This window comes from Impatiens glandulifera, chromosome 7, assembly GCF_907164915.1.
Source record: "Impatiens glandulifera chromosome 7, dImpGla2.1, whole genome shotgun sequence".
NCBI classification, from domain to species: domain Eukaryota; kingdom Viridiplantae; phylum Streptophyta; class Magnoliopsida; order Ericales; family Balsaminaceae; genus Impatiens; species Impatiens glandulifera.
This window is the reverse complement of record NC_061868.1, coordinates 35,387,062-35,405,791: the sequence shown is the minus strand read 5'-3', so window position 1 is coordinate 35,405,791 and position 18,730 is coordinate 35,387,062. Positions and strand designations below refer to the sequence as shown.

The 18,730-nt window shown below is 32.5% G+C and overlaps 2 protein-coding genes across 2 annotated transcripts; one reads left to right on the top strand and one right to left on the bottom strand.

Annotated features, from left to right (window-relative positions):
* Nucleotides 1-6,114: 6,114 nt before the first annotated feature.
* On the top strand, nucleotides 6,115-7,748 carry LOC124944479. Its single transcript, XM_047484740.1, has 2 exons — nucleotides 6,115-6,608; nucleotides 7,605-7,748. Exons 1-2 carry the CDS (start codon nucleotides 6,327-6,329, stop codon nucleotides 7,647-7,649), a joined length of 327 nt encoding a protein of 108 aa, XP_047340696.1. The 5' UTR covers nucleotides 6,115-6,326; the 3' UTR covers nucleotides 7,650-7,748.
* On the bottom strand, nucleotides 7,499-18,576 carry LOC124944480 (nuclear pore complex protein NUP155-like). Its single transcript, XM_047484741.1, has 13 exons — nucleotides 18,285-18,576; nucleotides 16,341-16,510; nucleotides 16,110-16,236; nucleotides 14,800-15,062; nucleotides 13,089-14,421; nucleotides 12,664-12,876; nucleotides 12,238-12,485; nucleotides 11,757-12,147; nucleotides 11,126-11,328; nucleotides 9,324-9,675; nucleotides 9,011-9,229; nucleotides 7,940-8,211; nucleotides 7,499-7,779 (listed from the first exon to the last, which is right to left on the bottom strand). Exons 1-13 carry the CDS (start codon nucleotides 18,441-18,443, stop codon nucleotides 7,662-7,664), a joined length of 4,068 nt encoding a protein of 1,355 aa, XP_047340697.1. The 5' UTR covers nucleotides 18,444-18,576; the 3' UTR covers nucleotides 7,499-7,661.
* Nucleotides 18,577-18,730: the final 154 nt, after the last annotated feature.

Here is an 18,730-nt window from a genome sequence, read left to right as displayed (position 1 = left end):
CTGTCGCTTAACCTCTCTTCTTCTCGTCATTACTCAAATATGGACAATCTCGCTTAAAATGCCCCTCCTTGTAACAATTGTAACACTTAGTAGATTTTTTCCCAAAAGACTTTGAACGTCTCTTCTTCTTGCTTTTATTGTCTCTCCTCTCAGTTTTTTCTCGAACCAATAGTCCATCTCCACTTATATTGCACTCTTTATTATTCTTCTTTTGGTCTTTCAATCTCAACGCACTCATTACATCATCGAGGGTAAGCTCCTCCCTCCCTTGCTTGAGTATGTCTACAAACGTCTCATATGACTTTAATAAAGAATTCAAAAGCATCAACGCCTTATCCTCATCCTTGTATTTCTCCCAGATATTTTCCAAATCAAGAAGAATTTTGACATAATTGTCGAGATGCATCTGCAAGTCCTTCCCCCTCAACCATTATAAACTTGAAGAATCATTGTTTGATGTAGATCCGAGACGATAATGTCTTAGTCATATACAAAGGCTCCAACTGAAGCCATATTTTTGTTGTCGTCGTGACACTAGCAACCTCTCACAACACTTTATCACTAAGATTAAGAATCAAGGTGTTATAGGCCATTTCTAACACCTTCATCTTTTTTCTGCATCCATCGAGGCCGCCAATTACGATTCCTCCTCCAATGCTTTAACAACTCCCATGTTCCTAAGTGTGCCCTCATCTTCAAATTCCACAAGCCAAAGTCCTCCGTCCCATCGAACTTCTCGATATCAACCTAGAAGTCGACCCCATCTCAAAAATTCAAAATAATTGACCGAATCAAGAAAAGAAAACTCACCAAAAAATCGAACCGCGATCGCCTTATCCAAACTTGGCTCTGATACCAATTTGTAGTGAAAACTATTACCCTAAGAATGAAAGCGGAATAATAACAACCGTAGTGGAATGCAAAAAACAATAACGTAAAAGTAAGAAAAAATGAAATAACGACACAAATTTTTTATCCAGGTTCTGACTAACAATGTCTTAAATTCTACTTTCGGAGAATCGATTCAATAGAGTTATAATAGAGATTACAAACTGTAACTCTCTTTATTTGTTTTAGGTTTTAGTCTCACACTACTCTTCTCGTTTACAATGTATATATATAGACTTTTAGAATTCATAATTAGGGTAAAGATCATGTCATATTTATTGACATCTTCACTATGATATGATCTTGTTACGATTTAGTTTGATTATCCTTCTCGTAAGTGAGCATATGAATTGTTTCCCGCTTCCTTTTCGGGAGATAAATGCCGATTTGGTTTCTATAGGATTATGAATGAACTTCAATGTAAAGCAGAAATCAAGTAGATATTTATTATCATTCAATGGTTTACCTTTCTGCACAGTAAAATGAAAGTTATATCTGTTTCTGTTATGGTAAGTTTTTATATTCATGAATTATGTTTTCTTTCTGTATATGTAGTTCCTGATTTGAAGAAAAACTTGGGAGAAATGCTGCTAAGTTATAAGGGTTTATTTGGGATAGAGGTGTTATGGTTGTGTTTTGCTAAATGAGGAGAATTTAGTGGTTAGTTTTGTTGAAATGATGTATGTTATCTGGGTTAATGAACTTGCTGAGATCTTGTTTTCAGCTAAGAGAAGATCGCTAGGCTTATCACTCTTGTTCAAAAGCAGTTGGTGACCTTCTGTGCTTCTAAGATATTGGATAACACTCTAATGGTGAATTCTCTATGGCTTTAAAGCAAATGATTTTTTGTGGATCAAAGCCAACTCGATTTGGGTCCTTAAGCAAATGAGGCCCATGGAAGACTCAGAAACTTCAGAATACATCAATTAACATCTTTTTCAGCATCATAGAAGTAAATTTTTGAGTAAAGCTTCTTAGTTACTTAAAGTACTCTTATTTCTGGATGTTATAATTAATGAGACTTTATGAAGCAATATGTTTTTGAGCTATAGTTGATTATTTTAGTACTTTAAACTCCTATTTATTTTCATAGAGATTTTATTACATGCAATCAAATTCTGATGAAGCTACAATTCTTTACCAGAATCATTTAAACTTTATGGGCGAGATCAAAGATGAAAAATGAGCTTAGAAAGATTGTGTTTGGTGTTTAAGATCACAAAAAAGAGGTAATTTCTCACTTTGTCAGCATAGTTGAATGCCTGAATTTGGGACACAAAGGACAATTATTTGGGAATTTATGTGCCGATAGATTTTGATGTTTGATTTAGTCTCTCATTAAGCCTATGTTTTCACATGTTTGTTTGAAACCCCCAATTCAAGGAAATGAGATTTGTTTAGTCTTATGAAGAAAGGTTTCCATTTTGTGATGAAAATGGAAAACAGTTACCAGTAACACTAGAGAATGTAAGACTGCTAATGATGTTTACATTTTTGTCTAATGTCCTATGATTAATTATTTGAAAGGATTGTATAGATAATATCATATCTTATTTTTTGTATTGTTCCTTGCCATTACTTGATTCATCCTTAACTTGCAATATTGTCAGGATAGTGAAGTAAACTAAAATTTACTTGGTTCTAAATTTCATTAGGTTTGTTGTTCATTCTAAGGCTAGTTGTCTAGGTTTCATCATGTAAACTTTGTGAATTTGCATACTAGTAATGGATTTTTTGTTTTGTTTATGCTAAACCAAATATATATTAAGAAGCCTGAAATATACATATTTGTTTCCAATTACAGAGAAGAGAGCCTAAGATAATAAGAGAATAGAAGTACTAAATCGAAAATTGAAAATACATTACAACTTTACATGTCTTATTTCATTGACTCATTTTAATTTATTTGGATTAACATAATAATTTGTAAAAAATAATTTATTATTTAAAAGTAAAACAAAATTTTAGTTGTTGAGATTGAGTGAGTTATTATTATATGAATGACTTCTTTAGAATGTAAAACTTGGTTTTCGTTCATTTCAAGTATTTTAGTAGAAGAAATTTTATTTTACAATCAAAACTCTATATTTTTATATCAATTTGTCAAAATTAGATTGGACATTATAGATATGTAAAACTAGAGTTATATGAGGCTCAATTGAATTATTTTTTAGTCGAAATTTCTTTACAACTTTGGTATATATCGATTCTTCAACCATATGTTGACTGTTAAAATTCACTCAATTTAATATATATTATCTTTTAAGTTTGATTGGGTTTATTCTCTTATTCGATTTAGACGTTATTGAATCGTTAGAAATAATTAAAATTCATATATACAACATATTCATTAGAATATACAATTAAATATACAAGTGGACCAACCTCATATGTACTTTTTTTTTCTTCTTTTTTTAATGAAATTGGATGATGGAAAAAATAGTCTGAACTGTAGTTTGGTCAACATTGTATTCTTTCCAACCTTATGATTTTCATGTTGTATTTGACCAAAGTTGAAACCAGTCTAATTTATTTATTTATTTATTGCAATTCAACTGTTTTGGAAAAAAAAATTCCAAAATTGCGTAACATCATAATTATATCCATCATTAGGTAAAAAGAAAAATTACCTTCTTTTTTTAATTATTTATTTAGCAAACTTAAGTAAATAAAGTTTCAACCAGCTTTAAGTAAAACCAATAAATCAAATAAATTTTGACTTTCTATATTCAAACAAACATTTAGATTATTATGGATGGCAACAATAAATCTGCAAACCTGGTATTTGTGGTGGGTACTGGTCCATTATCCCGTTCCCACATTTAAACTCCCTGATGATAAAGAAAATATGTGAACACTTTGAATTCAGGATTACATTTATCTCACAATCATATATCATAAATCATAACTAAAATACATACTGATTGAGATTTTTTTATATATATATAATATATTAAAGTAGGAAACTAAAATAATCTCGCACCATTATTTTACTTATATTTAAAAGAAAAAAATCTTCGATCTAATAGAATTTTATTTTCTACAAATCACTTTCACCACTTAAATTACCTTAATTAGCGAGTTCTCAATTCATTTGACCGCTTTTTTCTTTAACCATGGAGGAATGTATTTTTTTTAACCATGGCTTATTATATATTCATATTTGTGTGCTCTTTTTATTTATATTTTTTTTGTTAAATATTTAATTGTTTTTAGCAATTAGATTCAATCATCTTTAGTTACAGGACCAGTCTTAAATTGGTATTAAACATATCCCATCGAGTACGTATGAGAACTAGTTATAAGTGGTATATATATATATATATATATATATATATATAAACCTTTGTAACCACTTAATTGACATTAATATTGTACTTTAAAGATAAGATCAATAATTTCTCTTTTTAATTTTTCATTATTAAATTATTTTATATTTTAATTAAAACTTAAAATTCCAATTAACTTATTTCTCTTTTACATCTATCATCAATTATTTTTCTCTATTCTGTTTCCAGTAATTTTAAAATATATATTTTGAGTTAATTAATTAATTTAACTTTATATTTTGAAAGGATTAATAATAAAGAGAAAATAAATCAAATTAATTAACTTCTAATTATAATATATATATATATTATTTGATTATGTTTTGAAGGGAAAAAATAAAAATAGAAAAAGTTTGAATTTTATTTCTTTCAAGTCCATCATATGGTTGATATTTTATAATGCTTAATGGGTAAAAAAACAAAAGTCATGTGTTTATCTTATTATTGAGTTTTAGACAATTTTATGTAGATACGTGACATTCGTGTTGATAATGAATTATGCGTTTAATGTTTATAAAAATTATATTATGGAGAAATGAATGCAAAAATATAAAATATGTATATCAAAATATCAACAATTATGATGTTATAGTTGTGATGAGTTCAATTATAAAAGCAAAATTTTCACTTCAATATAATATATGAAATTCAACCACTGGAAAAAAAAAATAATAAAATTTAATCCTTTGGGTGGATATCTCATTGCAAGTTGATTTCATAAAATGATTAAATTTGTTACCAATATATTAAGATAATAAAAAACAGAGTTAGTGACTATATCCAATATAAAATAATACATTTTCTCCATTAAAGGTATGAGCAATGTCTAGCCACAAAAAAAATATACTATTTAACAAATTGTGAAAAATTAGTTGTAAAGGTTCGAAAATGTTTAATTTATTATGTTTTTGGCAATTATTATTTATTATCAAATTATATTACTTTTACTCTAATTACATTTTATTTTTAATATGTTTTGTATCTATGAAATTTGAAAGGTTAATGTATTCATTACGGAAAACTAATAAAAAAAATGATTGAAGGGATTAAAAACAACTTATATTATGTTGTTTGACAAATATGATATGCTTGTTGTGTGTTGTTGGGAGAGGATATGCTATCTCATTTATCAAAACGAAGTAATTTTGATAAATTAACAAATAAAAAATTATATATATAAAATAAACTTTAAGTCTTAAATTTTAAATCCTAAATTCTAAAACTCTAAAAAAATTATATATATGTATTTTATTTTAATATTTAATTTTTTCTTTTCTCTCTCCCCTCTCCAGCGAAACATTATCTTTTGAGACATCATATCTGAATTCTTTGTTGTTCGATTATATGTAAAGAGATGTTTAGACCAACATAATTGATTCACTTTAGTCAAACAATTAATAAATTTTTTATTTTTTATTTTTTTTATACATATAATTTTAAAAATACATTTAAATTTGTTATATATATAAATATTTTTTAAAATTTTAAAATATTTTAAAAAATTAAAGATATTTTTTAATTTAATTATATATATGTAATTAAAATATTTTAATAATAAAAAACTACAAAACAAAAAATAAAATCTTAAAATTGATATTTTTAATGTTAACCCATCCTATTTATTTGTAAGGTGGTTAATTCAGCTTAAAATGAGTTATTCCTATCATTACTCAAAACAAAAAATAATAAACATGGGCAGGTGACAAGTAAGGGATTAGTGGTTATAGGCGAAGATTCACTAAGTAGGACCCGATCTATGTTTGACCAACAAAGAAAAGGGCAATTTGGTGATTATTATAATTATTAAACAGAATGAGGTTTTCCCAGTTATTTCAGTTGGTAAGCATATCCCTTTATTTCTAGACTCGGTCGAAATAGACGACCGGACCACTCAAAATTCTATCCAAATGTGAACTGAAAACACTCTCTAAACCCATAAGATAATCGTGCTAAGTCAAACTCTTTCTCTCTCATGTGCATAATAACATATGATCGATTCAAACCCTCACTATAATTAGAAAACCCATCCAAGAACTAGAGATAGAGATAGGTGTTAGTTGAGAGAGAAGGGTATAAAATTGGTGAAGTTGAAGAGAGATATCTTGATTGATGGCCCAACCAAAATACACCACCACGACCACCACCGCCAACGGCGGTGGTAACAGTAATATTATTATTGTGAATCAGAAGAATATTGAAGAAAAAAGGTACCTGGGTATTGCAATCCACAGCCAAGTCAGAAGAATCAAGCAAGAAATTGAAGAGACAGAGCACACTTCTCCTTATCAACAGTCGCCTGAGATATGCTGGCCGACCGGAATCACAGGCAGCCGGAGACATCAGCAACAGCGGTCACCATCACCTTTAGGACTAGCCACCAGGCCTATAACAGTAGGCAACAACATGTAGATATAATAAATGTGTGTTAGGTAGAATCAGTGGTTGATTATATTCGATTTATCAAACCGGCATAGTTAGGTTTCAATAATTTTTTAACCCATCTGTTTCGGTACGTAATGGATACGTTTTTAGCTATTGATCAATGAATGATAACAATATTAGTTTATGCCTCTATCTATAGTCTCTACATGTATACTTTATTATTACCCTAATTAAGAATCAAAATATACAAACTTTTTTTTACCCAAGTTTAGTCTCAAGGTTGGCTAGTATCAATATGAACAACACATAAGGAAGGATAAAACTAGGGTGAACAAACAAATAACATGATTTTTCTGCAGAATTATTGAAATGAAAGTGCCTTTACTTACAATATAATGTTGTATTCAAGTGGATTGTTATATGTTAGTCTCCTCCAATGATTAGTCAAGGTGTGTGAAATGTTGACCCGAAACACCTGTTTATAGAAGAAAAAAGAAGTGCTAACAATGGCCAACTTAAAGAAGGCACATCTACATCTCTACCTCCAAAAGGATGATGATCACCTGATTCAACATTTTCAAGTACTTGTTAAATAGAATTCATTTACATCTCGGGTTTATATGGTTTTGAAAAATGATTTATTATTTCAAACCTAACATGACAGTCCCCTATCATCTTCTTTCAAAATCCCATCCATAAAGAAATATCTTGAGGAATGAAAGTACCTGGTTAAGTAGGGGAGGAGTGTACTGCATATTCTTTCATCTCTTTCCCAGAAAAGGAAATGGGCACACTGTAGAGGTCTCATGAAGATTCTCATAATTAAAATATTGTCATTACATCTTATTTGTGTTACTCTTGAATAATATAACTTATCCAGCTCCCAACATAGAAAACACTCACGACAGAAAGTAATGTGTTAATTGGATGTTGAATGTATGATACAACTCTTTATTTGGAATTTGAATGTATAACAAGTGTCTGTCAATTACCTTCCTTATACAGGGAAACCTCGATTTAATATCCAGGCCAAAAAAAGAATCAAGATAGGAAATTTTAAAATCAAAACCTCTTGTAAGGAATTGGGCTCAACACAGACTCTTTCAGTTCTCTAAAACCGCGATGTACAGCTTTTGTTTGGTTAACGCCAAGGGGCAACCTCCTCACTTCAGTCATATACCTACGCATTGCATTCAATAATCTGGTAACAAAACCATGTCTAGATCTAGATAATGACTTCAGTTCATTGCAATTTTATGTTTCCTTTTAATTTCTAGGTATAAACTTGGCATGTAATAATGTTGACACAAACTTGAACTAGCAAGGAATAAAGTATTGACCTGTCTGCCATACTTGTAATCTTATCACGAGTCACTTGGTTCAGGACAGTAGTTTGGACAATATGATGAGTAAATAAAGGCATGGCCCACTCACGAAGCACAACAAGCAATGAACAGAGAAGGCGCAATCTTAGACACGAAATTACTACTCCACTGGAGAGAAGTTGGTCGTAGGTATTCAACACAGGTTCAACAGAACCTTTACAAGCAGCAAGAAGAGCTCTTGCTACATCCTCATCTCCAACTGTTTCAACTCCTGAAGTTGTCCGCTCCTACCAAATAATTGAACACTAAATTTTAGCTTTTGGTGTGTCATTAAGTGAAACCATGCTTGCACATAAATAACATAGTAACAAACAACAGTATACTACATTTTTTTGTGTGTGAAAAGAGCATACAAACCAAAAGCTAAAATTTTGTTGATCTACAGTGGAAAAAGAATATGGTCTTGAAAAAGCCCCAAACAATCATACAAATGGGCGATGGGGAAGAAAACTGAATGTTCCATATCAAGGTTCTCCTTTAAATCAGAGCATTCGTAGTGGAATCAAACTTTAAAACTTTGATTTCTTAGGTAAGATATTTGTCAATTGAGCTACCCTAAAATTTATTTATTATTATTATTATTATTTTTTATAAGACCCGGGGTTGGCATAAAAGCTCATGCTATAAGAGAATGCACCAATAACTTCATCAATAAATGCTAAAGATATTAAGAGCTTGTTTGATGTAGTTTATTTCGATTTAATTCGAATAAACCATCGTCCCATCTATCAATTCTTCAATCTAACCATAAATCAAAACACTTAATACCCTTCTTCTTCTCTTATTAAATCGATTTACAGTCATTAAAGTGAAGGATAAGTTCGTAAATCAATCCAAATAAACAGTTTTTACCCAAATAAATGTTTTTTTTAAAACAATGATCAAAACAGGTTTATTTGTCTATAAATTATAATCTGTTTTCTTTAACCCAAGAACAAACAAGCTCTAAAGTTATGTTCCGAACCAAAATGGTTTGCTGAAGATACATTGACAAAAACAAAGGTCAAGGAATAAATGAAGGCATACCAATGCAGCTTTCTCAAGGTAAAGGCACAGAATATCCAATGGTAGAACAACTCCATCTCCGGAGTAAACTTGAGAACCAACCCTTTTCAATACTGCACAAGCTTCTGCAACACCACCTTTTGAAAGAGTCTCATCCATGAGTCTAACCCATGTTTCATTTACAGTACTGTTGTCTGTGTTACCAGAATAGTTGGCAAAGTATAGTATTTCCAGACAGACCTACAGCAGGAAATACAATTTGGGTCTTCAGGCAAACAATAGATCATGTGGTTAGTAAAATCACATTATTTAGAATCTGGTTATATGTGAATACCTCCCAAATCTCAAATGGAACAGCATACTCATTGTAGAGTTGAGTGATGCTCTTAAGATCTGTTGATAGCTCCTTGACCGCTTCTTTGACAGAATGCAAAAAGTTAGCATCAACAGGACTATTACTATCTGGTGATGAATCAATTAGAGTAGACATGGAAGAACTAAGAGAAGCCTCTATATTAGAAGCTATGGCCTCCAGTTTCTCTTTGATCTTCATTTGCAACCTAAGGACATCAAATTTTCCTTCGACGAGATCAAGCAAACCATCATCATAAGCACCACTATTGGATACATCAGGAATGTCACTAGCACTCTTTGCCTGCAAAACTGCACTACTCAAGTATTGACACCTGAAATTCAAAAGGAAATGACCTACCTCATTGTTGGAAATTCATAGGAAAATGACTTCATTGATTGAAAAAATACTTTATCTACAACCTAGGTTATGTTCAAGGCCTTGTATGATGTGAATTATTTAGGATTATTTCTAAATAATCCACTATCCAATCTACTCATCAATCACACCATTAAAATCATCAACTAAAATACTCTCTATTTTATCAATATATATATATATATATATATATATATATATTTATAATCCTAATATCTTTTTATTCAAATAACTTGATTTTCTATAATCTGTCAAACAAGGTTATTTGCAAATAACTACATGGTTATTCAAATAACCCCAAATCAAACAAGGCTGAAGTATAAGACAATAGTTTAACAGATACTAGGAATATAGAGTACAAATCTGTTCAATTTTCAGTGTGGAGTGAAGGGGCAGGATGTTGTAGATTATATCATTTGAAAACACTTTTGTTGTCAAATGTTTAATCTAGATGAGATTACCTTTGGAAACAAAAGTTAGTCACACACAAATTCAGAAAATTATAGGTGGTTACTAGTCTGGATTCGCATTAAACAGAAAGTGTTATGTGCCTCTCTCATCATTAACTCCCGGGAATTGTTTAATCTTTCTCAAGCACCAACAGCTCCAAAGCATCATGGCAATAGTAATTGTTTTGATCTTGATCTATATCCCATGAAAATAAAGTGGTTTTGCATTGTGTATATATTAGCCACTTTGGTAAGATGTGAATTACAGAATAAAAATATTATAAGCCTTCGATCGGCACTTTCATCTCTGGCTTTTATTCTTCAGATGCCAATTTAATAAAAATAGAAGGCAATTGTAACAACACTCCATAAACTAGTAAGGAAGGGCTTCAATTTGGATAACAGATGTTGCCTATGCAAATGTATGGAGGAGTCGACCAATCACATCCTACTTCACTGCTCACTCACAAAGTATCCTCAACTTCCATTGGGTAATGCCTAATATAGGAGCGGAATTTTGGGAAGGACTATTAGTCCCCGAATGGAAGACCATCTCCCTTATCATGTAAGTGACAATTTAGAAAACAATTTTTCAAGGAAAGTGACTAGGACATGAGAAGAACAAAGGTTTCTTCCTCCACGCGTTTGCTTTCATCAAAAGGGAATTTGCATTGTATGGAATCTAAATTTTTGTACATTGTTTTATTTCTCTAAAAAGTTGACCCTTTTTGTAAATGAAAGGGAATTGTAACCAATTGTGTGTGAATACTTCTCTTTTTTCCCTGAAAACATTACTATTACTCAGCCTGCAAGTCATATGGATCTGGCCGTTTTATTTATTTCTAATATACGTCAGTCAATATAAGTAATAAAGAGAAGAACTGAAAAAAGTTGGGACTGCTGGAGCATTATTGTGAAAAGATATACCAAGATTCTTGAATAAGAAATAAAACAGACCTTTGTTCTAGTGTAGGCACTTCTGCTCCATCACCAGACCTTTCTGCTAGCCTTAACAGTACATGAGTTGCAAGAACATATTGCCTCTTTAGGACATAATAGCGTGCTAGGAGTTCAGAATACTTTACATGGTTTGTCTGGTAATGTGTTCGTGAATAAGCCAGTACAGGAAATGAAGGTTCCACTACAGAAATAGCCCGGGCCTAAAACACAGTAGATGCAATTTGTTTTGTGTTATCAACTCTTGTCAACAATCATCCAGAAAAATCTACAACTGGTATGTTTGTCCAAAGAATTAAAATTATCGAGAAAATAATTTGGATCATAATATATAAAGTTATCTCATCATGATTGAAGAAAAATTCTCAATATGAAATGAAGCAAGAGATAAAAGTATAATTTGGATAATAATTTAGAAAATAATTTGTATATCTGAAACAACAAAAATTACACAATAATCTAGATGATTGAGAAAAAAATTTATAACGAACGAAAAGGAATGAACTTTCAATTTTAAGTTTGACGATTTTTCATGCAATCGCGGTGACATATATTAACAGTTTCCAAGTAGGCTCAATTTAAGCTTAGAAATGAAAATCCAATAATTGGCTGCAAAAGGTAAAATGTTTACCTCTTGTACAGGCTCACGCAGAGCATTCTGTAGAAAAAGGGCTATATCTGGACCTCCATATTCTAACAACTCATTCTCAAGGCCAAGATCAATTAGCGTCCGGTAAAGGTACTCATGGAATACTCTATCAGCCGACTGAGTACCAAGTTGAAAAATTTGATAAATATACTTCTTGCGCGATGCTGGATCAAGTCCCAATTGTGCCACACGCCTATAAGAAGTTTCACCTTTCAAAGAACGCAAAGCAGAAGTAACAATTTCATAACACTGCTCACGTTGAGCAAGAGCACGTTCTTGTAGTCCAACATGAATCTGTTCATTATAGGCATCACCAGCAGGATCAAGAGCCTGAGCCTTCTGCAGGGGCAAACGAACAACAGCCTCATAAAATCTGCAATTCCCATATACAATTTATTTGGGAAAGGTTAAAAGGAAATAAGAAAATTGCAGTTTTTGTGTTCAGCTTGGTGGATCAACGAACCTCAAGTCTTCAAAACGCTTGCAAATATTTCTTAAATCTGCAGATTCAGGGATATTACTTAAGTAGTTGAAAGCTTCTCCAGCAAGCTTCTGTCTCTCCTTCGCATCCAGAGAAATCTGAGCTCTTTCTAAACATTCTAAGGCTAGAAAAAATTTGTAATCTGGATCTTTATAGTAACATGGGCATCCATCACTTAGTCTAGTGGTTATTTCATCCACAGTTCCCCTGTCATCTGGACCAGTGTAATACTGGGGAAATGTATTATCATTGACATAAGCAGCTAGTTTAGAACTTGTAAAAGAATCATCTAAAGCCGGAAACAGTAAAAATAAATAAAAAAGACTTATAGCAATATGAAGAAGAAGCTAAGAAATACCTAATAGTAGTTCAATGGATATTTTATAGGATCCAAGAAAATAAGAGTACCTCCATTAAAGCAGATATAAGCCTTGTAGCGAGCAGTTCTCCTTCTTTAGTACCAACTAACTGATGGAATGTCAACTGAACCAGTGCTTGCTTTAGTGTAGCATCAAAATTCTGAATCAAGCGTGTGGGGTGATGTTGCGAAACGAGTTGAAGAAGAAAAAGAGCTTGAGCAGACCTAAGAAGTAACTGCCTGATGCACTCCATTGCTCTCACCTACAAGAAACAGGAAAACAGCTCTAACTTCAAAAGAAATAAAAGAAAACAACAACTAGAAGATAACAACAAAGTCATCAGCTTGTTTGATGTTGGGTATTTGAGATTTTTATTAAGTTTTTTTTTTTAAAACAATAGGAGATTATTTTTTTTTTTAATTCCAACAAGACCAACATCATACAAGCCTCCAAGGTGGTGGGATTTCAACTCACTTCCATAACGGCTAATTCAGATGCATCTCCAAGTTCCACAACACAATACAACCCCTTTCTCATCAACCGCCTAGAACTAAGAAACCTCTCCAAAGATCGAAGTTTATCCTCAAGAATTCTCATTGCACCACAGGAAAGTCTGCATGCAACTATCGCATTTTCAGCCAATGCACCAGAAGAACTTGATCCTTTTATCACTAGAACTGGAAGCTTCCACAAAGGAAAAAGTAATCTTGTTGAGCACAAACAAAGTCCCTCATATGCACCTGAAAGAACAGGCTCAGCCTCTTGGATAACATGGCCCATGCTGAATCCTCCATTAGATATTGCGCCACTACCTTCAAGCAACGGCATTTGAACAAGTCTTGGATCCTCGAAAGCCTCAGCTGCCTTCTCTGCAACAAGGTTACTGATTATATTTTCTGGATGGACTATTTTGGCAGCAAGCATTAAACACATAGCCGCTGACTCTCCAGCTCCAAATCTGTTGAAGAAATCCTCCAATGTTGATCTAGCCAGCAGGTTAGACTCCAACAATTTCCTGAGGATGTCAACTGGCCTGTTGAAGACTAATTCCATCATCTTCATTGTGCTGAATACAACCATTCTTCTTCGAGGTAATATATGTTGTGTTGAAAGATCACCTCTAGCCCAGAGCTTTCCTGATGATTCCTTTTCAGAAACTCTCCCACAAAATTCTAATTGAGAATATATCGACTGCATAGAAGCTGCTGCATCTGATAGGAGTAGAATATCGGACACAAACAGCATATGACCCTCAACAGGCAGTGAAGATACCAATTCTCGAACTGCCCCTGTTCCAAAATTACGAGTTGAAGGTGATTTTGTGCTTGAATCCTTACTAACAATGAGAAGAGACTCCTTGGTTGATGCTGATGAATCGGAGAGAATGAGAGTTCCAGCAGAATAATATGCCGATTCAATCTTTAGGGACGGCTCAGCAAGAGATATAGGTCCAAAAGGAGAAGGCCTGGTTATCACAACTTTCAAGCAATGTGGTTTGTGATTATTTCCATTACTTCCACTAGATATATACAAGCGTCTACCATCTGATAAAACAGAAACAAGATGAAGCCACTTTGATTCGAATATTGACAAGGGAGAGATGCTAACAATAGATATTTCTCCCAGGTTAACTAAATTGCTCTCTTCTGCAACCTTTTTAAGTGTTTCATTACCATTAAGGCCAAGAAAAAACACTTGGACTTTCATCTCCTCTGTGCGTGTATACAAGGTATGCCTCTCATTATCAACAACCATTTCAACAATCGGATCAACACCTTCAAATTTGAATACATAGGGAACAGTCCATCTGAATCAGATATTGATGAGCACAAATATATTAGATGATCATAAATGGAAGAGCTTCAATTCATACTTTACAGTTTGTAACAAAGTTGACAAAAAGAGGTTACACTGGTAAATGATAACTAATAGGTTTAGTAACTGAATTTTACTAGATGAACAATTCATAAATATATGCAAGATGTATTTGTACTCTTTTTTTTCAAAACCTATTGAATCAACATACTAGATCTATTGGGATATGTTCATTGATAAAATATTGTTGCAAAACACTGATATATATGCATTTCCTTACATATCATTTTAACAAATCTGACTAAGTTAAAGAGAACTTGAAATTCAAGGCCAATGTAATATTATCTAACATAAGCTGAGAGATATATACCTTGAAATGGAACTTCTTAATCCAGCAGTAACACAAACTTTTCTACAGCGTTTTTGCCATCGCAAACCAGTTGTATAAAGCAATTCATAGATATGGCTATCACGTCCAGCCAGGAAAATACGGCCTCCATCTGTACATGCGATGTATGTCATAGTTACCCCATCAGAGGGTACTTTGTACTCTGGCAAAGGTTGGAGTGAAACTTCTGCATATGGGTCCATACCATCACTCCTTCCTGAACAGCAGACACCTACAAGTATCAACTAAGGACAATAGAAGAAAAATCAAATTGACTATCTAATAAGATATATGTAGAAAATGTATAGATAAGGGCTCATTTAGGATTGTAGTTCCCATAAGAAAAAACATGACTAAAATAGTACTTCGTAATGACAAATAAATAAGATGGGCATAAATTTATCAATGTGGCAAAGAAGATCAAGAATACTAGCATCATAGTTAGAGGTATTAATTTCTCGTAAGGAAGAAATTCAAGAGGGTAATTATTTTCATTACGAAGTATCAAGAAAATAATGGGAATATCAATCTAGACTATCTAGTTACATCCTACAACATTCTGAATAAACATAAAAACAAAACATTACTCTTTCATTTTATGGGTGTCTTAAGTATTTAGGGCTAGTTTTAAGAAAGAAATGTGTCAAAACTAAAATACCCTTGAAAAAACGTAAAAACGCTATTGGTATTGGGGTTGATTAAATATACATTTCTTTATTGAAAATGTAAAAAGTGGATAAAGTAGACTCGAAATTGTAATGTTACAAGTGACTAAATTGGTCTTATAAGCTATGATCAGGGATAATATCTCTCATAACACTGAACCGAGGGAGTAATTAAAAGTTCCAATCTCCCAGTATCACCCCTGCAGAAGTGATACTTATATGGATGCATAAGGATGAATAATTGTAAGGACCAACATTTCAGGTGAGGCAATGTGCAAAGGCCCATTGTTTCGTATTAAGTATATTGCATGAACTTAATTGTATCAAATACCATAAGTTAGTGCATAGTTTGTGGAATTGAAACAAACAAGATTTATATGAATGTAGATTAAGAACTACATGCAGTATCAACACACAATACTTTATGATTTTCCAAATTGATGAATTGCTAGATCTACATCTCCTAACAGATTTTCTATCAGGATCTCTGGAGTAATACTAAAAGGTAACAAAAACTGACATAATAGTCAAACAAGTATGGTATACAACATTAACCTGTACACATTTGAATGAAGGAGAAGACCTGAGGGGAAAAGAAAAATATACATCTATTAAGGATGCCATTACCTCAACAGGGCTAGCCAAGACCAAAAGGTATTTGATAGCTTCTATAAAAATGCTAGGTTTTGCTTTAGATAAACCAATAGCACAAATAGATTGAGCATTCCCACTGTATTCAAGACAATCATCATTCCTAAGACAAAACGATATAGACAATCAAAAGACAGATTTCAATAAGAAAGCCATAAAATATGAGTAACAGTAACATAAAGTATCCATTGAACCATTTGGTCTAACCATTTATCATAACGCCATAAAAACAAGGAATTGTCTACAGATGCCCATGCCCTGCGAATCTCTGGGAATATTCCGCATAAAGAAGTTCCTTCCCCTCCAGCTGCATTGTATCTTTCAATGAGTATAGAAGGTAGCTCCCAAGTATCCGCCACTTCAACCAAAGGAAGCCACTGAAATTACTTGCACAGTATAAGAATAGGAAGATGATGCACCAAGACACACAAAACAAAAGTTTGATTTAGCAACAGATTCAATTGCTCTGAAAACTTCAGTTGTGTAAAGAATTAGAGGAATTAGAGTATATTGTTGACTACCTACTTACTCTATGTTTTATAGTCTGTTTTTCATTTTATTACCGTTACTTACTTGGGTGTATTTACTGACAAACTTTAAGGACCGCAATGGCCTTTTTAATTGCTGATTTAATATAACTGGATAGAGCCCCAAGGATACTCTAACATTCTGATTTCACTTCTTCTCTTGCCCTAATCTCTCTTGCTCTCAAGGACACACACATTCATTTTCACGTTTGTTCGATCTGATAGTTGTCTAACAAGTTGCCCATTTGTTTCCATGGCTATACCATATACTTAAAGACAAAATTATCTGTTAGCCTATTTGGAAACTGTTTTTTGTCACAATGTGTCACAATCATGATTTCATTGAAAAATCGCTATAGTTAAAACTGAAAATAAATAAATCATTGTGTAGTATAAAATATGGGAAATCGCCAAAGTTCAAATTGACAGTATGTATTTTTTTCGTTTGGTATCAAATATGGGAAATCGCCAAACTTCAAATTGAAAGTATAAGATTCTTTTGAATCATTATCCGAATTATAGCGTGTTTTTGGCTCATTTAGTATAAAGATTATTTTCTATATGATGATTAAGATTATAATGTGAATTTTGGTTTTATTTGATATAGAGTTATTTTAACATCATGATATAAATTATTTTCTAGATTATAACAAACATAGATATTTCTATACTAATCCAGATGAAAAAAAATGCATTCCAAAATAGTATCAACATACCACTCATCTTGCTAATTAGGAAATATGCTAAAAAATAATGCACAGAATGGAAATTTCAGATCTAGTTTTAAGGGCTAAGGAGCGCGTGGGTGGTTTATAAGCTTGTGTCCATTGATTGTTTAAGCAGATGGATAGTCGATTAGGAGACCTAATGGAATCAGTTATTCATTGTATATATAGTAGATGATAAAATTGGAAAAGTGGTATTATGTGATCAACCATACCCTTATAAGATAATCCCCATCCAATCTAAGAAACAAGCAGCCTTAAAATAATGCACCACATCCATGCAACTTTCTAACAGTTACAGATGATGAAACCAAAAGAATTACATAAGGAAGAATAAGAAGATAGTTGGGCTGGAAGTTTCAGATCCAGTCAATCTGTTCAACACCACCATCTCAATAGGTGGGTAAATTGTCAGAATAAGACTTCCTTATGCAAATGTTGCATGACCCAAATTACAAAGTCAGCAGCTAAGTCAACTGCCACATCAACTACCACTTAAGCAAGTTCAGAATGAAAAAAAAAAGAATGCTCGAGATCAGGGATTCAGTAATTTTAGATTAGAAGATAATTTGGTCTGTTATTTTTAGCATACATAATGCTTTTCTGTAAGAAGAAGTTCATTCAAAAGAAACAATGGCTGTAGAAGAATAATTTCTCTTTGCCTAGTGTCTTTACAAATCAAGATCAAGAAGAAGATCTTGAGTTTCTTCTGTATAACATTAGCTAGCAAAAGGCTGAGTTGAGTTTTTACTCATAGCTAAGACTAGAACAGCTCGGAAGAGAAATTGAAAATGCAAAAGTTTCCTGAATTTGCAAGCTATTGTTCAACACTAAAGTGAATAATATATTGATAAACTTGAAATGACACTGTAATTTTTAGATAACTGATTAGTGATTACCTCCTTAGGATGAGTTGCGTAGGGATGACTATCATCTCTAGAAGCTTCAAGAGCTTCGTCTAGGTCGATCTGCGTAGAAACAAGTCGTTCAATGCGGTCAGTAATGATGAGGCATGCATTGGAAACGTCACGCATTACAATATCGCTGTTCCAAGACATCTTGCTCAAAGAAACCCTAGATTCGAATCTTCCGAGTGGAAATTAGCATCCGTGTTTCATAAGGTTGGATTAGAGAGAGAATATTCCGATCAAACTTGTGGTAGGTGAAAGGGCTTTTGAGCTTCGAGAAGAGGTTAACGATGGCGGCAACATGGCGGGTAATTTGTAAGTTGTAACTGATGTTTAAAAGACGGTGGAAAAAGATCATATAGGCACTTGAAAAGTTTAGAAATGAGCATTTGATTCATAAACTAGTTAAAGAGCAAATTAGTGCATTAAACTTTAAA